This window comes from Squalius cephalus, assembly GCF_949319135.1.
Source record: "Squalius cephalus genome assembly, chromosome: 23".
Taxonomy (NCBI): domain Eukaryota; kingdom Metazoa; phylum Chordata; class Actinopteri; order Cypriniformes; family Leuciscidae; genus Squalius; species Squalius cephalus.
The window spans coordinates 9,878,199-9,899,501 of NC_137144.1; the positions used below are offsets into that span (position 1 = coordinate 9,878,199).

The following is a 21,303-nucleotide window of genomic DNA, read 5'->3' on the forward strand; positions in this document are numbered from 1 at the left end:
CATTACTATTTGTAATGTCTTCTGCTCACCAAGGCTTCATTTTTTTGTAAATCAATAAAATCAATTTTTGAACCTTCAGGATTTTTTCTTGAATAAAAAGTTAAAAAGAACAGCATTTATTCAAAATAGAAATCTTTCTATCACTTTTTATCAATTTAACCATCCTTGTTGAATAAAAGTATTCATTGCTTTCAAAAAAAGAAAGAAAAGAAAAAATACTGACCCCAAACTTTTGAACGGTAGTGTGTATTATTAGAAAATATTTCTATTTTAAATAAATGCTGTTCTTTTTAAACTTGTTATTCATCAAAGAATCCTGAAAAAAAGTATCACAGGTTATTAAAAAAATATTAAGTAGCGCAACTGTTTCCAACATTGATAATACATCAGCATATTAGAAGGATTTCTGAAGGGTCATGTGACACTGACACAAAATTCAGCTTTGACATCACAGGAATTTTTATCACATTTCTTTTTCATCACATTTTATAATATATTCAAACAAAACATTGTTCTTTTAATTTGTAATAATATTACACAATATTACTGTTTTTACTGTGTTTTGATCAAATCAATGCTGCTGAGCAGAAGAGACTTCAGTATTTGATTGGACAAAAATATGTAGACGCCCCTGAGTGCGCGATGATGTCATCAATATTTTTATGTGTGTGTGTGTCGTCAACTTTTAGGAGTACACTAGCATAACAGACGTGGACTAAAAGCAACATTGATTGGGGATTTCCAATAATGCAAAGCTGGCCATCAGTAATCCAGTGGTGTTGTGGTTTTCTTTTAAAGGTGTGTCAGTTCTCGTGGCCCCAAACATCCCACTACATGTAGGATTGGAAAGCAGACAGCATTACTGTTTGCAGACGCCCCCCAGTATGGAGCGCATGCCTCTGGAGTACACCGTGTGTGTTGGACACGACATTAAGGCCGTCCATCAGGAGTCAATAAACCGGCTCTCCACAGCCAGACGAGAGCTGCCAAACATGGATGTCTTACGGTACTACAGATTTAAAAACTCTCTTTCTACTTCTTCCATTGTTATATTTTTTACTTTGAATTTCTAGGGATGCACAATAGTGTTTTCTTTATTATTAGAAGTATCTGTCCAATATTAGAAGCAGACACTTTTAATGCTAAAAAGTGATCCATTGATTTTACTGTACATCATAATGTTTTGATTTCTGATTCACTTTCTAGATTAATGTAAATCAATACTGCTGATACTGTGTTCAAGATTTTTTTTAAATTCCTTACTATGGTGTGGTGCCGATTTTAGTATAATTTATGTACTATATAATTTTGGTTAATATTTTCAATTTGATTTTTGACAATTTTGTTTCAACTTTCATTTTAGTGAAAGTTTTAGTCATTTTGATGTTTTTTGGGGCATTTTTATTAGTTTTTATTTTAAATGTCTATATAGTTTTAGTCTTTAGTTTATTTACTTTTAGTTATTTTAGTACTTCAAATTTGTATGTTTTGGCCATTCATGTGTTTGGGGCCTGAAAACTAACTTTTGAAAACACGATTTGAAGTGCAAGTTTTTGAAAACGACGCTATTGTCGGGGTGTAAACTACAAAAACATGAATTTGTGAAAACGGTGAAGTCATGTGCATGCGTATTATGTATTTAGACTTACGCCGCCTTCACACTGGCAGTTGAAATCAGCTCCGTAATACGCAATACGCCCCCAGCGGACGTCGTACTACACCGTTGAAAAGCGTCGGAAGCTTCGGAACCGAGTAGAACAAAAATGGTGGAGAGATTAGAACGGTTGATTTTGTCAGTGTCAGAATGTACAATTCTGTATGATCCCTCGGATGAGGGTTATAGAGACATTAATCGGAAGGCTGCTGCGTGGAGGAAAGTTCCCCAGGACGTTGACATGTCAGGTCGGCTAAATGTGATATTGTGGTATATAGGGCTTTTAATTGTATTAATTGCCCTAATAACGTTAGAAAATAATGAAAATAAAAAAATTACATGACAACTTATCGTTATAAAATCATTATTTATTTTATTAAAATTTAAGAATTCAGGTTTGTTTATCAGTACCATAGCAACGCTAACTTCCGCTGGAATTGTCGGATAGGAACCGTCCGTAGCCTTTCGCAAGAGTTAAATTTTTTGAACGCATCCGGATGACCAACTGACACGATTTTTTTCGCACCGCACTCGTCCGGACCCGGTTCGGACCCATTCGCATGCGGTCTGCGAATCTCCATAAGAAATTAATGACTTCCGGCCGTTTCGAAGCCGTATCGGAGCTGATTTCAACTGCCAGTGTGAAGGCGGTGTTAGTCTATTGGCACGTAGTGTTTCTCTACAAAGTGACATCGCCATCTACTGGCCTGGCATGTATAATACAGTGTTTTTAGTCGTTTTTGCGGATCCATGTGAACAGGGATTGTTTTGACCATGTTGTCATCTGTAAACGAAAAAAGCAAACGAAAACCGTTTTTAGTACATCGTTGTTATGTAAACGTACCCTTAGTTTTAGTTAGCGATAATTACCTTAGTGTGGTGTACTATGATGTATAACCTTTAATCTAACACCTCTAGCCTAACAATATTTCTCTTAAGGCTGCCCTTCTGGAAGCTTCTAGCAAATGTGGACTCTGGGGCCAAGCTAGAGAGAGAGCTGAGAACCTTCTCAAACCGGCTGAAGCGGCTTCACCTGGAGGGAGTCATCGGCCTCGACGAACATTCCACAGCCCTCCTCGCCAACATGGTGAGTGACGCTCGCAGTCCCAACACAAAATCACCCTCTGCCTCCATCCCTCAAGTTTGACTGTTCTGTATTTAAACCAGCTAACAGAGGCGTAAAGAGTACCTGACAACCATACAGCGAAAATGACCCCATTACAAGTTACAAGTCACCAATTCCAATAAGACTTGAGTAATGTCAGTATCAGATTTGACCAGTATTTTACTCGTACTGAATGTTGGCTCAAAGATGCACTAGTCCTCTACGCCAATGAAAAACAGGAAATGGTTGATTTGCGAGGAGAGCAATCATGTTTATTTCCTAAAATAAAAATAACACTGAACACCTCAAAATTGCAAAATGGATGCTCAAGAAACATTTCGTAGTATTATCAATGTTGAAAACAGTTGCGCTGCTTAATGTGTTTGTGGAATACGTGATACAATTTTTTTTCAGGATTCTTTGACGAATATAAAGTTCAAAAGAACAGTGTTTATTTGAAATATAAATATTTTGTAGCATGATGAATGTCTTTATATTTAATTAAAATAAATATTACTTTTGAACTATACTGTATATATTTGAAAAGATTAGTATCAATCTAATTAGCCTGAAAATAATAGTAACTATGTATGGCTTGTTTCGAAAAGTAAAAAAGAAAACCACAACAAACAATGAAAGCCAGTAATAACCCAGATTGCCCCTGGCGAGTGTTGTGTGTGTATCTGCAGCAGATTCCCCGTGTCTGACCTTCAGTGTGTGCAGTTTAATCTCCAGCCGTCAGCGGCTCAGGCTCTGCACCTGTTATAGCTACGGGTCTTTAGGCCTTCGTTTTCCTGCCGAACACCCTCACACACTGCAGAGAACCAACAGCACTGCATTTTCTATCCTTTCAAAAAAACAGTGTGCATGTTAAAAATGATCATTTATGCGTTCATTTTGTGTGTTTTACGTCTATATTTGTATATGGTTGAGTAAAAATAAATAATCAGTAACAGCTATCATTAACTAAAACCAATGCATAAAAAAGCATTTGTTACTCTAAATAAAATAAACTTTTTAAACTGAAATAAAATAAAATAAAATCTAAAAAAAGTTCTAAAGTTCTATAAGTTCTACTAAAACTAAATAAAATAAAATAAAAAAAGTTAATAAATACTATATAGACATATATAATACAACAAAAAAAATACAACAACAAAATGACAAAATATCAGTGACAAAAATAAAGTGAAAACTAAAATCTAATCCAATATATGATCAAAAACTATAATAGTAATTCAATGATTCAATATTTTATATATATATATATATATATATATATATATATATAATTATATAGATTCTTCATTATCGGCAATTTCAATGGCCGCTATACATAAGCCGTCCGCCATATTGGAACAGTCAAAGCTGGTCCGTCAACACTCGAGAGCAAATTGAGTGGATGTGATTGCAATAGACTTTAGCTGATGTTTTTGCTAAACTAACACAATACAACAAGATGAAGGCATCAGCTAAAAACAACATTAAAAAGTTACAGTAAAAACATGTCATATTGAGTTAATACATATAAAAACACAAACCAACACATTCTCACCTGTGAAAGGTTATCCCATTTCTTTGTGATTTGAAATCTCAGCGGTTTCATAACCAGAAGCTGCACAATGTTGTGGCATCATTGGCTGCGTCCGAAAACTGAAAAATGCTGCCTTCGGAGGACGCATTACAAGGCAGGAAGGCATCAAGACACGTCCGAATCCAAAGTTAGCTTCAAGATAAATTCATCTGATCGATTTTTGAAGTTAGCATAGATGTATTCTTCACTGCCTTTGAGTCTAAAAAATAAAGATGGCATCTAAAAGCAGCGGTTGCTGGTCAGTTTGTGTGAAAATGTACGTTTTTGACCAACGTTTTCCACTTCTGATGTCATTTCTAGTGAGAAATGCAAAGTCATTGCCTGATAAGGCAGCAAAGCAACAAGACACACTGACTGTTGCAAGATGGCGGGCGGCCCAAGGTGTCTGGAGCGCTCGAATGTGGCATCTACATATCTATGGTTACCAACATAGTTCAATGATTTGGTGTTTCTCGAAACCATAGTTCCAACGAACATTCGCAAACAACGTCGGAAAGCTCACTAACTGTGGTTAGAAACATAGTTTCTTGTTAAAACGATGTGTGGACATAAATAGATCATGCATCTATTAAATGCATTCAATATCTTTCATCCCATTTATATATATATACACTCACCTAAAGGATTATTAGGAACACCTGTTCAATTTCTCATTAATGCAATTATCTAATCAACCAATCACATGGCAGTTGCTTCAATGCATTTAGGGGTGTGGCCCTGGTCAAGACAATCTCCTGAACTCCAAACTGAATGTCAGAATGGGAAAGAAAGGTGATTTAAGCAATTTTGAGCGTGGCATGGTTGTTGGTGCCAGACGGGCCGGTCTGAGTATTTCACAATCTGCTCAGTTAATGGGATTTTCACGCACAACCATTTCTAGGGTTTACAAAGAATGGTGTGAAAAGGGAAAAACATCCAGTATGCGGCAGTCCTGTGGGCAAAAATGCCTTGTTGATGCTAGAGGTCAGAGGAGAATGGGCCGACTGATTCAAGCTGATAGAAGAGCAACTTTGACTGAAATAACCACTCGTTACAACCGAGGTATGCAGCAAAGCATTTGTGAAGCCACAACACGCACAACCTTGAGGCGGATGGGCTACAACAGCAGAAGACCCCACCGGGTACCACTCATCTCCACTACAAATAGGAAAAAGAGGCTACAATTCGCACGAGCTCACCAAAATTGGACAGTTGAAGACTGGAAAAATGTTGCCTGGTCTGATGAGTCTCGATTTCTGTTGAGACATTCAGATGGTAGAGTCAGAATTTGGCGTAAACAGAATGAGAACATGGATCCATCATGCCTTGTTACCACTGTGCAGGCTGCTGGTGGTGGTGCAATGGTGTGGGGGATGTTTTCTTGGCACACTTTAGGCCCCTTAGTGCCAATTGGGCATCGTTTAAATGCCACGGCCTACCTGAGCATTGTTTCTGACCATGTCCATCCCTTTATGACCACCATGTACCCATCCTCTGATGGCTACTTCCAGCAGGATAATGCACCATGTCACAAAGCTCGAATCATTTCAAATTGGTTTCTTGAACATGACAATGAGTTCACTGTACTAAAATGGCCCCCACAGTCACCAGATCTCAACCCAATAGAGCATCTTTGGGATGTGGTGGAACGGGAGCTTCGTGCCCTGGATGTGCATCCCACAAATCTCCATCAACTGCAAGATGCTATCCTATCAATATGGGCCAACATTTCTAAAGAATGCTTTCAGCACCTTGTTGAATCAATGCCACGTAGAATTAAGGCAGTTCTGAAGGCGAAAGGGGGTCAAACACAGTATTAGTATGGTGTTCCTAATAATTCTTTAGGTGAGTGTATATATATACAGTATGTGCGCATGAAGGAAGCCCAAAGTAATATGCATGAGGAAACCCAAGATGAATAAAATAAAATAAAACGACTGGGAATAAAAACAGTGAAGTAGTCCTCAGTTCATTACAGTGCAGTGGAGAAAACTGCTGACTGAATGAACCGCATGTATACGCGAGCAAAGTGTATAGGCAAAATACTGCATTTTAAATGAACTATAATAATATTAAATACATTAATTGGGAACTCGAGCAGATTAATTAGCAGAAGTTATTACCCCGCCGCCTGCATGTGACGTCATTAACAACAGTCTTATGTTGTTGAACTAACGTGGTTCAAACGACAAAGATGTTTCGGAAAACAAACTAGTCGTGACTAGCTAGTTTATGCAATGGTGGTTCAGCAGTGAGTTACGTCGTTATAAGGGAAATACACCCCAGTAAGAGTATAACAAACTATGTATTAAATGAATTTTATACCATGGTCTGTCTGAATACTCGATTCTGATTGGCTGGCAATAAAACGGTTTCATGCACAAGTAGTTCCAAGTCAGTTTAATCACTGTTCTGTATTAATGGGCTGTTTTTATTAAAACGCGCACGCATATATGTCACTTGGCATATATGAAACATTCAGGATCACAGAAACGCTTAAGAAAATACTGAATCGCTACATTATATTTCCCAGCAACGAGGGGGTTGCATTGCTATTTTGAAGTAATTAAACTCACAGCTTGGTTGTTAATAGAGAGAGACGCCGAACAGACGCAGACACGCATCTCTCAAATAAAAAAAAAAAACATAAATTTTTTGTCAATATACTGCATTATTTTCAAATCGTGGAAAGTTGTCAACATGAACTTAGTTTCTTCAAAAATGTGATGCCTTTTTTACCGCTGTGTTACTGTAGTTTGAGCAGAGTGGAATAGATGAGATTAAAGTGTTTACAATGCGTGTTTATTGCGATTAAAATCTGTACATGCCACATATTTTACTATGATTATGGTTGCTACGGTTATGAGCTTAATCGCATCAATTTGATCAGATTATTGTGTTTACATGTGGAAAGTTTAATCGCAACATTCTCATTATAATCGCATTACAAGGGTGCATGTAAATGCAGTCATTGTTACATTTTACAATTCGCCTTTGCATCCAAATAGTGACCGCTAATGTGCACAACCATTATATAAAATATATGAAAATCTGTGCATATAGCACTGTGCATTTGAAACAGATCTAGGGTCTTTGTTTAAGCAGATTTTGAATTTTTATTAGACTTTATTAGACCAAATTAAAAAAACATACTATTTTGATCAAAAAACAGTTAAAACAGATAGTTCATGCCATCATTTACTAACCCACATGTCATACCAAACCTGAATGACTCAGTGAACAAACTAGTGACCACTAGTGGTGCATAAATGACAAACTTTCCTGCGGTTGATCGTGAGGTTTCTGAAGGTACTCATTATAATCACAAACACAGGCTATGGGTTCTGGCAGAACACGTTTGGTTTTTATACCGATGTGCATACCAGGCCGAGTTACCAAGGGACGCGGGAACACTGTGTTCAAGTCGAAACGTCTCACGTTAAAAGCCACCAGCTGGGCTGTTAAGTTCAGTCTGACAGAACAAAAACAGTCAGAGTTGGTCAGTGTTACGGACATGAAAGGCTTGATTCTTCTAAGCGGATCTGCAGTCGCTGGAGAGGTCAGGGAAGTGCGATCTGATCCCCTGAGAGAAAGACACACATCTCTGGTTCACTCAAATGCCAGCGGGGAACTGGTTTCCAATTAGGTGATACTTGTTATGCTATGGAGACTGATATAGTGTACCAGTGTGGGCCATCTGTGTCACGTCAGCTGTAGATTTTTGTATAATAACACGGCTTTTTGCTACTTTTACGTATTTGGCAGACGTTAAAATGCATTCAGGTCATATATTTTAGCACAACACAGACTGTAAAAAGCGGGTGAGACTTGAACCTGAATTTCCCACATGAGCACCACAGCCAAACACCAAGCCACGACTCCAACAACACTTTTTAACATCATGCTAATGGTAAATATCACTATGTAGTAATGAGACTGTTTATATTGATGTTGGTCTCGGAAAACTTTTATACCTTTTTCAACACGACTCTAAAAATGTAATGTGGCGCAGCCGTTAAATAAAAAGTAGTGACATATTTTTCTTACACCCTGAATACATCTCTACCTTATGTTTTTAAAATATATTTTTTCAATGTATAGGTTTTTTTATTATTATTTATTTATAAATATCATTATGTTTTTGGAGTGTCGCACCATATGGCATTTAACAACCTGAACTTACACTTCCTTGCCATAAAAGGTCAGTTTTGGGGTCCTCTATTATATAATTTCCTGTTTTATTTTATTATAATTTTTTGTGCATGTTACCCAGACAACAACATAGTTTCGGCCCAGACCCGGCCCACATCTGGTATGTGTGGATTTCATGTGTACCAGATGTGGGCCGGATCTGGGCCGACACTATGTTGATGTGTAGTTGCACCACATGACTTGATATAAATACATAAATAAATAAATAAATATGGTTCATACGACAGTTATCACCCAGACATTTCTGACTTCAGGCCCCCAAAATATTTCAAAATGAATTTAAATTCAGAAATTAAAAACATGAAAACCATTCAGCTATTTATTTTATTGGTTTGAAGTTACTAAATTTAAAAAAAACAATAACTTCAGCCCCTATTAATGTACATGTATAATATTGTGTAATATTTATACAATAATAAAAACAGGCAAAACAGTTTAGATTTATAATATATCCCTCTATATTGGTTCACGTCCATAATATACAAGAATACAAAAATACTAACATCTGTATTGGCCAGAAAAATGCTTAAGAATTTCCATTTTAGGTCTGTCTTTATTTATTGTTTATATACATTTTTGAGTAGTCAAGTCATTGTTCTGCATGCATGCTTGACTGATCTCAAAACTCAGTGGTTCGTTTCACAGCTGAATTCCTCTAGGAAGATTAGAGGCAGGTGAAGGAGAAAAAATGGGAACTTTTTGCCAAGAAAAGAATGTTCTCTATGTCTAAAACACTTAAAAGGCTTATCAGAACATTAACGTCAATGTAAAGCTGAGTGCAGCCCTCCTTTTACAATAACTCATGACTTAATTTCTTACTTTCATATGCATTTTTTCATACCCCATTCTCATGATTATATCTTTCCTTCCATTTCACTTATACGTTTTGAAAACAACATATTTCAGATGTGGTAGGCTCGATTTCTCTGTGAAATTTGTTTTATAATGCATACAATTATAATGTTTTGATTATGACCTCAACTAACAAAAACCAAGGACTTTATAACAAATATGTCAGTGAATCATAATTGTTTGTGTATCTGATACGCGTACCACACGTTCCCATATCCCAACCTGAATAAACGTCTTACCACTAAATTGCAGTGGAAAACCTTCCATTGTGGGACAGTTATACAAAACTCCAATTGGGAAACAATCTCAATGCTTGTTTTTTTTTTTCTTTGCTATAGTTTCCATTTTAGCTTGAAATAACACAGTCATAAGCAAAACCAACAGCTTGACTTGGAATGAATTTGGTTATAAACACACTTGCCAGTATTCGCTATTTATTGCACAGATTCCTCATAAGCGCAGCGCTTGGTATGCCTGTACGATATGATTAATATAAATGACATTATTGTTATATTTTCTCAGACATCGTGGCACTGTTAGCGACTGTCATGGTAAAAACATTAATAGGGGTATTATTTTCAGTGATGGTGAAACAATAATATTTTCCGTACTGTTAAAACAATCAACAACATTTGAATCCCGAGACGTTAAAGCTGGCTCCTGCCAACATCTGTAATACCCGACGGCCTACAAAAGAAAACGGCTACTTACCGGCAAAGTGTGTGTTAGTGAAACCCTGATTTGAACTCATTTTTAAACCAATAGTGGAAATTGTCATGTTAGCCAAATGCCATAGTATTATAGGCCCTGTTTACAGTAAGGTTCAATGTGTCATTTCTGCACCACTGTTTTTAGCAGGTGCCGTTGGCCAGACAAAGAGATCTTTGCTAATTATTTCTTGTCTTTGTAGGACCACAGCTACCTCAATGGAAAGAAAAGGACGTCTAAGAGACAGACCAGGGACCTCCCTTTTGTAAAGCTTCTAAACATTTCCATCACCCTGTCCCCGTACCTGAGTGTGGACTCGCAGCTGTTTCAGACCTCCATTCAGACGGGCGTTGAAGACTTCTGGCTGAGCCTGCCCTCAGGACCACAGGGACGACTGGTAACACCGGCTCTTTGCTTAGCACTGTGTCTGTCTTGTCCTTTATGCACTGGGGTGTATGGGTAAATGGCATGAAGCCAGTTAGTTTCTTTGATATGCTATTTTCACTTCAATTTTAGTTAACGTTTTGGGGACACTTTATTTTAAGGTGGCATAGTTACATTGTACATACTCAGATGAGTACTGAGTAATATTAATTAGCTACATGTACTTACTATAGAGTTACAGTAAGGGTTTGGTTTAGGGTTAGTTACTTATAATTATGCATAATTTACTGTTATTACTATAGTAAGTACATGCAGTGTCACGTCACCTTAAAATAAAGTGTTATCAAAGTTTTAGTAATTTTGTTGTGTTGGTTTAAGAAAATTATATATATATATATATATATATATATATATATATATATATATATATATATATATCTTAGTGCTGTCAATCGATTAAAAAATATTAATATTAATTAATCACGATTAAAAACATCAGAGATTTTATTCTTTTTATATTGTAATAATTTTACAGTTACTCTCCAAATTAATGTAGAAACAACTTAAAGACAGTATATTTTAAATATTTGTTGGCAACTTTTTATGAATGAAGGCCGGTATCACTGATACTAATACTGGTCTGATGTAAAATTACAGTATAATTGAAAGCTATCAATTTCGACATTTATTAGGCTTTAAAAAAATAACAACTTTTAATTTAAGTGAACTTAAAAAGATCTTCATATCAACCCATAATAAATGTCATATTTACCACATGTCCTTATCAAAGTATATATATAGAAATTGGATAAAGTTATCAAACACTTTACAGTGTTTACACTTTATATAGATTTATCCTTATTTCATATTGACTTTGATTCTTTTATTTTTAGTTATTTTAGTTTTCAACTTAAACTAAACCAAAATGAGAAATCGTGCCTTGGCAACTAGCTCAAATAAAATTCAAAATAAGTTTCAGTGTTTTATTTTATTTCAGTTAATGTTTAATTTCAAGTAGTTTTTTGTTTTAGTTAACGTTAATAACCGTGTGATGCCTTTTTTTTCCAGGATCTATATGTTTAATCAAAAATACATAAAAAAAATGTAATTCAGACAAACAATGACTTGATATTTTTTGGGGGAGAAAGTATAAAATAAAAATGTGAGGGTGGTGCGACTGTCCTGATAAGAATAATAATGAAAAATAGCCTTTTATGAAAAATACATTTTTATAAAAATAAATTATTTTTAATTCTATTTAATTATATTAATAAGTAGTTTGGAAGTAGTTTTGAGAAGCCAAGGATAGTTCATTTTATAAAATGTCATGTGGCGCAACTCAAACAAAAAAATTATGACTTAAATTCATAGTAGTAGTAAAAATATTTTTACCTGAAATAATTTATTTAAAACCTTTATAAAGATTAAGATGTGTACACGTAAATGTACTCAAGGTATAAGGGGAAAAAGCAATTTTACTTGATGGCTACATGACATTTAAGAGTCATTAAATCTAACCATTTCTTGAAAATGGCATAAACGTTTTTCAGAAAGATATGACCTCAAAATAACTTCTTTTTTTTAAAGAACTCAGCATGTTTTAAACAATTGTCTTATTTGTTATTTACCTACATTACCTGTTCATTATTATTTTGACACTATTTCTCTTTCATAAGGTGCCTATGTTGACTCAGTGGAAAGGAAAGTACAGTGTGAAGCTCAACATCACCAACCCAAAAGCCACGAATTGGTTTCTGGACAAAGTGGACAGCTTACATAGTCATTTGGGCATGGAGTATGTCATCCTGGAAGGCGGTGAGGGAAACCTTTTCGAGGAACAGGCATCGGTCGGGGATGAATACATCAGACTCCTTGCGGACCTGGCAGAGAAGATCGGGGACAATACCATTGTGACCTCAGGAACAAGGTATTTGGTGTAATTGTTTAAATAATCCGGATCAATCACTGAATTTGCCAAGTAGGTCATGGATCAACATCCTTGTTGGTCCTAAAAACTGATTTTAGGTTAGATTTAGGGCTGGGGTTGGGATTTACAGGTGGTACGATTAAGTTTGTTTCACCGGAATGTTGTTCAAGGATCAACCGGAAATGTTAATCCAAAAATTCGAACCCATTTGGCAAAATCATGACCATCAACTGCTACCTACCACAATTGAGACTTTGTTCAGAAAGGGAACCAAAATCTGTAGTTATACTGTCTAAACCACCCAAAAAAAAAGCGTACGTGTGATTTGAAATCTGATTAAAATGGATTTTGGAAGATCTTATTTTATGATTTACCATGTTATCAGCACTGTGGATATACCATGTGCAACTACAGGCACGATTTCCAGTTTTTCATCCCCTCTTTCCGCATTAACAGCTACTCATATTTGTTGTAGAAGAAAGCCTCTTTGCATTTTTCTGACTCCAGTGTCATTCACCATTGCAAGATGCAACTTATATCGATTATGGTTTGAACAATCAGATCTATAATGTGCAAAAGATCACATGTGGGCAGTCACTCATTTGAAAAACAACTTTCCCATATGAAAAAATATGTTGTATTGTTTTGTAAATGGCCAATTTTGGTTGCACAGGTCTAGCCACAAACCGCTGTTCATCCGCATGAGCGCACTACAGTCAGACTGGAGTTACTCCGGCCTCAAGGGCATCATTCCATCCCTGCTGCATCACAGTCTCCTGGGATATCATTTCTTCATTCCTGATGCAGTAGGTAATACCTGCCCACACACACATGAATACACATTTACACACATTTATCTTTTGTGATGATGCATACCATAGATAAAGACAATATAATTTAATCAACTGTCTTCTTGAATCCTTTACAAAAACAAAGGAGTATCTTCACCGCTAACTGGCTCACAGTTGTATAGTACACAGGATGGTACGAGTAAATCTTTCAAGAACTTGACCAGGTCACACTATGGAAGCCTGTTTCCGCCACAGAATAAAACACAAAAAGGTAATTGCGACTTTTTACATCTTAGAATTGCAAGATATAAACTCGCAATTGCGTGTTATACAGTCAGAACTCTTGAGTTTATAACACGCAATTGCGACTTTAATCACGATTCTGACTTTATTTCTCAGATGTAAACTCGCAATTGTGAGATAAAAAGTCGCAATTATCTTTTAAAATGTTTTATTCTGTGGCGGAAACCAGCTTCCATACATTTCACCCACAAATCAAAGGAAAAAAATATTATATTTTGCATTAAGAAAATGAAGCCTCTTTTTAGGACAGTTATGACTGTTTTACTTTGACAATTAGGCACATTTCACTCACAAATTCATGTAATAATAAACTGTATACATATGTTAGATGTTAAATATATTGATTTAGATTCTCAAAAAATGCATTCCAGTTCAGAATCACAACTAAGAATATTGGGAAAAGCAGCAATGACAATTAAGCACTAAATTCTCATGAAAATAATAATCCCCCATTGCAAACAATTCCTGATTATCCTAAAAGATCTTTTCAATATAGGCAGCACTTTCTATTATATCATATACAATTTTGTATAAAATCGTTTTGAATAATTCCATATGATTATATATTTCTTTTGTACATGTGAATGCATTTGCATTCCTCAATGGCAGGAGGCTCTTTCTCTGCCGAACTGGTTGCAGACGACGAGCTCTTCGTTCGCTGGCTGGGAATCGCAGCCTTTCTTCCTGTCATCAGCTTCCAGACACCTCCGTGGGTCTTTGAGAAGGAATGGGTGAGTGCAGCAAGGACGGGTCCTCGGCCCTATCCGGGTTTAGCTTTCAGTTCAGTTTTTTCCCCCCCGTTGTGGTCAGGAAAGAAAAAGGGATAACGTGGAGCTAAGTGTAATAAAGACTGAGTTCCCTGGTAGGAAAACTGGGCGCAATATGTTGACCATTGAGAGTTAAACGCCTCAGAATGAGAGATTTCTTTTTCACTCTTAACATAACATTAGGAATCTAATACTCATTCACTCCATGGTGTATCATGAGAATGCCCTTCTCCAAACACTAGCTAAATACATACCAGAATATCTAGTCTCAAGCACTGATATATTTGAGCCCATAGAGCCCGGTTTGAGTTTAGGACCGGCACAGAGGATCCTCCAGGTGGCCGTTTTTCTTGCATTTCATGGTGTAATTGCTTGGCCTTTCCCCAACATCACCTGTGGTTAAGGGTCCATCTGGACTGCATTAGTGTCTCTTTCAAATTTATGACTCTCAATCTTAACTGTAATGAGAACCGCTGCACCAGGAATAATGAATCGCTGGATAAGTGGAAAAGAAAATTTCCAGAGACAATTACAGGTTTCGTTTGTGATTTGACTTTGCAGTCCAGAATAGAGGGTGGTTCTTTTTTTCTAATCACTGGTAGAAGTAGATCTTTCAATGCATTTCATTGCTACGAGTGGACGCATGTGGTTATATTTAGCAGGAAGTAGAGGGACAGCTGACTTTGAAAATGAAAATTCTGAAAGCTAATCACTGCCATTACAATGATCAGGCACTGAAGTTTCAAGCTTAAAGGGATAGTCCACCCAGAAATGAAAATGAAGTCATCATTTACTCACCCTGGTGTTGTTCCAATGCCATTTTTTCTTATTTTTCAGACCACAAAAGAATAATATTTTTTTTAAATGTCCTGCTCACGGTTGTCCATATAATGGCAGTGAATAGCGATCGGCATCAAGCTTTAAAAAAAAAAAAAAAAGTATCACGGAATATACGACACATGTCGCATGGGATCATTCTAAGTGTTGGAATCCAAGGTATGTGTCACATGGGGTCATTCTGAGATGCTTTAGCATCTTTTTTTAAAGCTTGATGCTGGTTGCTATTCATTGCCATTATATGGAGGCAGGACATTTTTTATAAATGCTCATTTTGTGGTCCAAAAAATACAAAAACAATGACATATACGACATTGGAACAATACCAGGGTGAATAAATGATTACTTAATTTTCATTTTTGGGTGAACCCTATAAAAAAATAACACATTCTAAAGTATTCTAAAAGTCGCCTTACGATTACTTAACATTTTCTCATTTTGTGTCTGAGGATAAAAGGATTTGGAATGGCATTGGGAGAATAAACTATGACAATTTTAGGGTGAACAATCCCTTTAAGAACTTTATGACTTCTATTTCAGTGAGAAAATAGTATTGGAACATGCACTGGTTTTGATCTTGGCTCATGGATATTATCTGGACAGTCTTAACCCATTTAAATCATAATTAATTAGTATTGATGTTAAATGTGCTGATCATACTGAAATGTTTTACTTGCCTTTATTTTCCATTCTGTTTGATTGGCCTCTGCAGGCAGTGTGTGTGTGTGTGTACTAGCTTTTGTGCGATTACCCAACACCAACACCCATTAGAGACTCAATGACTATGTTGGGTCTAAATAGGAGGAAAACGGGAATGGAAGCCACAGGCCTGTTTTCCCCATTTAAAATTAGACCGAACTCCGGCAGTTATTCAAAATTCATCTCATGAAACTTTTTTCAACTAGAGAATACATTTTTTATGAACGTGGTTTTGCTTTGTTTCCGTCACCAGAGGCTGGCTAGGATGTTAACTGAAGGATGTGACCTCTCAAGGAATGTTAGAAACGAACCACAGCAGAACTAGACGAGAACAGTGTCGAACAAAACTCACATCCTCTTTCATATAAGTTTTATTAAGCATTCACTGACAGTCTCACCTTCCGTCTAGGTCCTAAACCTCACCAGATTCTACATAGCCAAGCACCACGACTTTGTCGTTCCTTTGATCCTGAAATACGCAGAAGAATGGCAAGAAGCTGGAAACCCCATCTACAGACCGCTGTGGTGGCTTAGTCCAAATGACCCAATCACATTCACCATTGATGATGAGTTCCTCATTGGAGATGAGGTAAGCTGCTTCCAATCGGCACATTTAGGAGTAACCTGAGTGTAAACTCCTTGCTCAAAGACAGTGACCGTGATTTTACCAAGAAGGACATGTTCCTGGATCATTTGTTGGTTTTAGAACAACACAGTCCAAACCTAACCTGAAATCAGAAGGAGATTATATGTTTTCAGTGTTAATTTTCGTCAACAAAAGTTACGTTTTTTAAATAATTTTTTACTTCATCGGAATGATAAGAAACTTGGTAAAGGTGAAAACCACGGACATGATTCGAAAAGATTAAATGGTCACACTTCTATTGTTCGTGGTAAAAAATAAGCGCATTGGAAATGAATGGGAGACGAAGTTCATCTAGTGGAAACATTTGGTACTACGCCCAAACAAAATCTTCCTGAAAATTAATTTTTTGAGATATCAACCTCAAATTTGGAACAAAGCTTGTTTAGATGTATGGCGTTGATTTTCCCACATTTTTTGAGTAAAATGTGTTTTGGAAAATATATATTTCATATAAAGATTGAAAATCTTTTCTTGCAATTTTCACAGCAATAAAAGTAAAACTAACTTTTTCCAAGTTCACTTTTTAAACTTTTTTCACTTCAGCAATAATCTGCCAAGTGTCGTCTTTAAAAAGAAACCAAACAAGTCTTTGTTCAAAAGCATTAAAGATTTAGGACAGTTTAAGTTGGAAATTTGATTTTCAGGTCCAAGCTCAAAAAGTGAATAAATGGATTATAACTACAGCACCATATACAGCACAATATAATATAGTACAGCACAATATAATATAGTACCATAAAATCCCCTAAAAATACTAAATATTAAAGAAAAAACATTATCAAACTAAAATATAGTACATTCATTTCATTGAAAAAAACAAAAACAATCCTGTCATTTTTGACGGCCATGCAAAGAGCACCAGAGGGTTACGTGATCTCTGTTATTGTATACTTGAAGTTGTTCTCTTTTGTTTTCTAGGTTCTTGTTGCTCCGGTTACAGAGAAAGGAGCTTTACAAAGAGACATTTACCTGCCAGAGAGTGCCTTTCAGTGGCAGGACACTAACAATGCTCAAGTGTTTGATGGAGGGACGTTTCTGGAAAGTTACCCGGTCGGCCTTGGGGACGTGCCAGTTTTTGTACGACGGAGATCCTGAGGCTTACTTACAACTTTTTTCTATTTTCACTTGTGCTGATCTCAAATTGCACTTTCCATAAAGACCATTATCTGCGTCTCAAGGAATCTTGAGATTAGGTAGAAGATAATTTTACATTTGCACTTTAAAAATCAAAGTGATCTGTATTTTCTCATGATTTTTAGATCCCTCTCGTTTTTCTTCACCACTTGTTTTGTTGTTTCATGAGATTTTTGGGGGGATTTTTACTTCTTCAGAACGCCGTTTACATTTGATAAATTTATAAAAATCTTATAGCCTCTTAAAGTTAAATTGTTATCATGATATGGAGCTAGAAATCAAACCCTTTGCTTAAAAACAATCAATGGAATTTTACGAAGACCAAACAATCGAATGAAAATTGAGAAAGACTCTACAAGGACAAACCAATGCGCTAAATGGATGAAGATGAAAACCTTAAACATCACTCATCTCAGCTGGGTTTTTACTTGAACTTTGCTGAATACTTGCTGTAGTTTGTAATGTTTAAACTGTACCTCAAGTTCTCATGGTGTTTTTTTGATGCAAATTTTTCAGCATGAACTGTGAGAGAAGCACTTATTGATTGAGGAGACTGAAATTAAGGGCTTTTAACGTGAATAGCACAATCATTTTTTTTTTACTATATACAAAAATATTGAAGATCAATCAATAGTAGTAGAATATGAGCCAATGGTAAATATTTTTTTTCATAGCTGTACAGTCTTAGTTTTAATGCAGAACACACAAGGACAAATTGTTTCTTCATAATGGTTGTTTTTGAGAGATTTTGATATTATGCTGATTTTAATAATTATTTGTTTAGATTCTTACAATTGACCAGATTAACCAATATGGTATTTCTAGATATTAATTAATTCATACTGTAGGACAATATTGAAGGTAGAATTAGAGTTTTGTATTTATATCACTTCAGACTAAACTTAATCATTCGTTGACGACGTCTGCCTTAACTTAGAAAAACTTTGATGATTGTAGCGGCATTTGTACGTTTTGTGGTCATGTTTAAAATACCTGGTTTTATGAAATATAGTTGCTAATTGTTAGAAAGCTGAATTCCACCATTACAAATAATTTTACAGCCTGAGGGCAACATTTGTCCTGTAGAATTGTGGTTTAAAGTGCTCCTATTATGCAATATTAAAGGTTCCTAAATTCTTTTGGAGGTCTCCTACAATCGGTTTACATGCATCAGAAAAGGTCAAAAACACTTTAATTTTCTCATAATATACATTGCAGCATCAGCTCTTTTCTCTCATTGTCTGAAACAGCTCGATCAAGGATTCAGTCTAAACCCCTCCTTTCCGAGAGCCTACTCTGTTCTGATTGGTCAGATGACCCAGTCTGCTGTGATTGGTCGACTCTGTTCTGATTGGTCAGATGACCCAGTCTGCTGTGATTGGTCTACTCTGCTCTGATTGGTCAGATGGCCCAGTCTGCTGTGATTGGTCTACTCTGCTCTGATTGGTCAGACGGCCTAATCTGCTGTGATTGGTCTACTCTGCTCTGATTGGTCAGACGGCCCAGTCTGTTGTGATTGGTCTACTCTGCTCTGATTGGTCAGATGGCCCAGTCTGTTGTGATTGGTCTACTCTGCTCTGATTGGTCAGATGGTCCAGTCTGTTGTGATTGGTCTACTCTGCTCTGATTGGTCAAATGCCTCAGTTGTGATTGGCCTACTCTGCTCTAATTGGTCAGACGGCCCAGTCTGTTGTGATTAGTCTACTCTGCTCTGATTTCGGTTTTCAATCTAATCAAGTGTTTACAGGTCCTATAGAATGGATTAGAAAAAGTTTTTTTTTTCCCACCCCTCTCAAACCGATTAAAATTGTATTCAGTTTGTGCATTTTAATTTCAATTGAGGTGCTTACAAGGAGCATTTTCATTCGGATTGGACTTTTAAATCGATTGTAATCGCAATACAATGCTCCACATAAACGGACAGTAATGATGTCGTCGATTTTACTGTATTAATTCGTGCATGAGTCCTCATCTTTTGGATGTGGATGCAAAGTGGCTCCGCCCTCCTACGTACTTCTGCTCAATTTTCATTTTCCTTCAGTACTCTGTCTGGGTTTGCGGTATATTCTTAGGTTTTCTCCGGCCAAATTTTTACCGGTCCAATCAGCGAACAGAGGGAGTGGCTGAGAACGTTGAGGTTGTGCGCTTGTTTGAGTTGTAGGGTTTACGTCACGACCAAACGTTAGCGATTGGTTATGACAGATCCAGAGTGGCTCTGGGCAGATCCAATAGCAGAGTACCCGCCTTCAAGGAAGTTAACGCTCGTCATTGGAGAGTGGCCGGACTCTCTGTACAAATGAAATGTACGAGAGTCTGGTAGGACCAGGATAAAGTGGATGTGCTTTCGCAAAGTAGAAAACAGCGACAACTACAGTGTTTAAGGGTCAAAGTAGATGTTCGCAGGCAGCCAATGAAGACCATAGGTGGGTACAAGTGTGTTACAAACCTAGATTTGTAACAGAAAGTGAGACTTTTTCGGCACTTCCGAATTGATCCTTTCTTTTAGGAGACAATAAATGTGTTGTGCACTTTGATCTTTAAAACTTTGGAGACCTTTTACATTCACAAATAGCTATGTTACACACTGCATGAATGGCAATATTCGAAAAAAGCATAATAGGGGCACTTTACGTGAGTTTGGCAAAATCCAGATGAACTTTTAAAATAATTTGATAGATGTGCTGCTACTCAGCTTGTGAATCTCTTGTCTTGACAAGGTCCAACCTTGGATCATTGGTCCCTGTGCTAAAACACTAAATCACAATCACCACCATGTGAATCTACAGTGCAGAGAGAGGAGAACTTGATCAGTATCACCTGATACGTGTGGCCTACTGGGAATGTCCTCTTAATCATCACTGTGATTTTGAATGTTTACTGTATCTGCAGGTTTCTCAGGTCAAAGATATCAAATCCAAAAGAAAGAAAATGTCTTACGCCCCAGCGCACTGTTAATGTCTTAATCTCTTGATGCTCTTTTCATTTGAGCATTTACAGAAGAGACTAATTGTGATGATCTTATATAGAATGGTGTTTTGGGAGCCTTGTTTTGCTTGTATTTTATATTAAAATGCTACGCTATGAAAATGATATTCTGAAAAGTTCCCTGCTGAGCAATCTTTGACGTTTTCTTTTTAGAAATCAGGTGCCACAAGCCAATCAGCAATATGCATATATCATATATGACTCTGCCATTCAACTTTTCTGTCTTCTGTTAATCTGAAAAATAGAGATGTCAATCTGCAATAAAGTTTACATTTTGTTACTGTATAGGAGCCTGTTGTTTGCAAACTAAATCCTATGAAACCTGTCAAGATCATGTCCCATTTATTCTACCCCAAAGTCAAAAGAAGCAAAGGAGAAGGCATAAAGAAATATAAACCAATTTTGGGAAAATAGCTTTTCTGTTGTTGATGAAAATTCTCATTATTATAAATTGGGGAGGAAAATGTACTATTTAAAATGTTATGTTAACATGAATATTATATGTGTAATTTTATGTAGATATATTACATAATATTGCATAGTATTATTAAATATTATCTAAACTATTTACACATTCAACGATTTAATCATTCAGGTGAAAAATGTAAATAATAATGAGAATAACTGTGAAAATGGCACAGTGCAAAATATAGACATAGGCTTCATTGCAGAATAAAATAAAACGTATTCATTCACTTAAGTCTCGAACACATAATTACCATATGC

General features: G+C 36.3%; 1 protein-coding gene across 1 annotated transcript in view; it reads left to right on the plus strand.

Moving 5' to 3' along the window:
• The window catches only part of LOC307151787 (SITS-binding protein), a 36,143-nt gene extending 15,281 nt beyond the window's left edge, over window positions 1-20,862 (plus strand). The window contains exons 3-10 of the mRNA XM_079859950.1: window positions 799-1,006; window positions 2,594-2,741; window positions 10,307-10,501; window positions 12,165-12,415; window positions 13,089-13,225; window positions 14,119-14,240; window positions 16,222-16,401; window positions 17,377-20,862. Coding sequence (XP_079716076.1) covers window positions 799-1,006; window positions 2,594-2,741; window positions 10,307-10,501; window positions 12,165-12,415; window positions 13,089-13,225; window positions 14,119-14,240; window positions 16,222-16,401; window positions 17,377-17,553 — 1,418 coding nt within the window. The 3' untranslated portion in view covers window positions 17,554-20,862. The remainder of the gene's footprint in view (window positions 1-798; window positions 1,007-2,593; window positions 2,742-10,306; window positions 10,502-12,164; window positions 12,416-13,088; window positions 13,226-14,118; window positions 14,241-16,221; window positions 16,402-17,376) is intronic.
• Window positions 20,863-21,303: the final 441 nt, after the last annotated feature.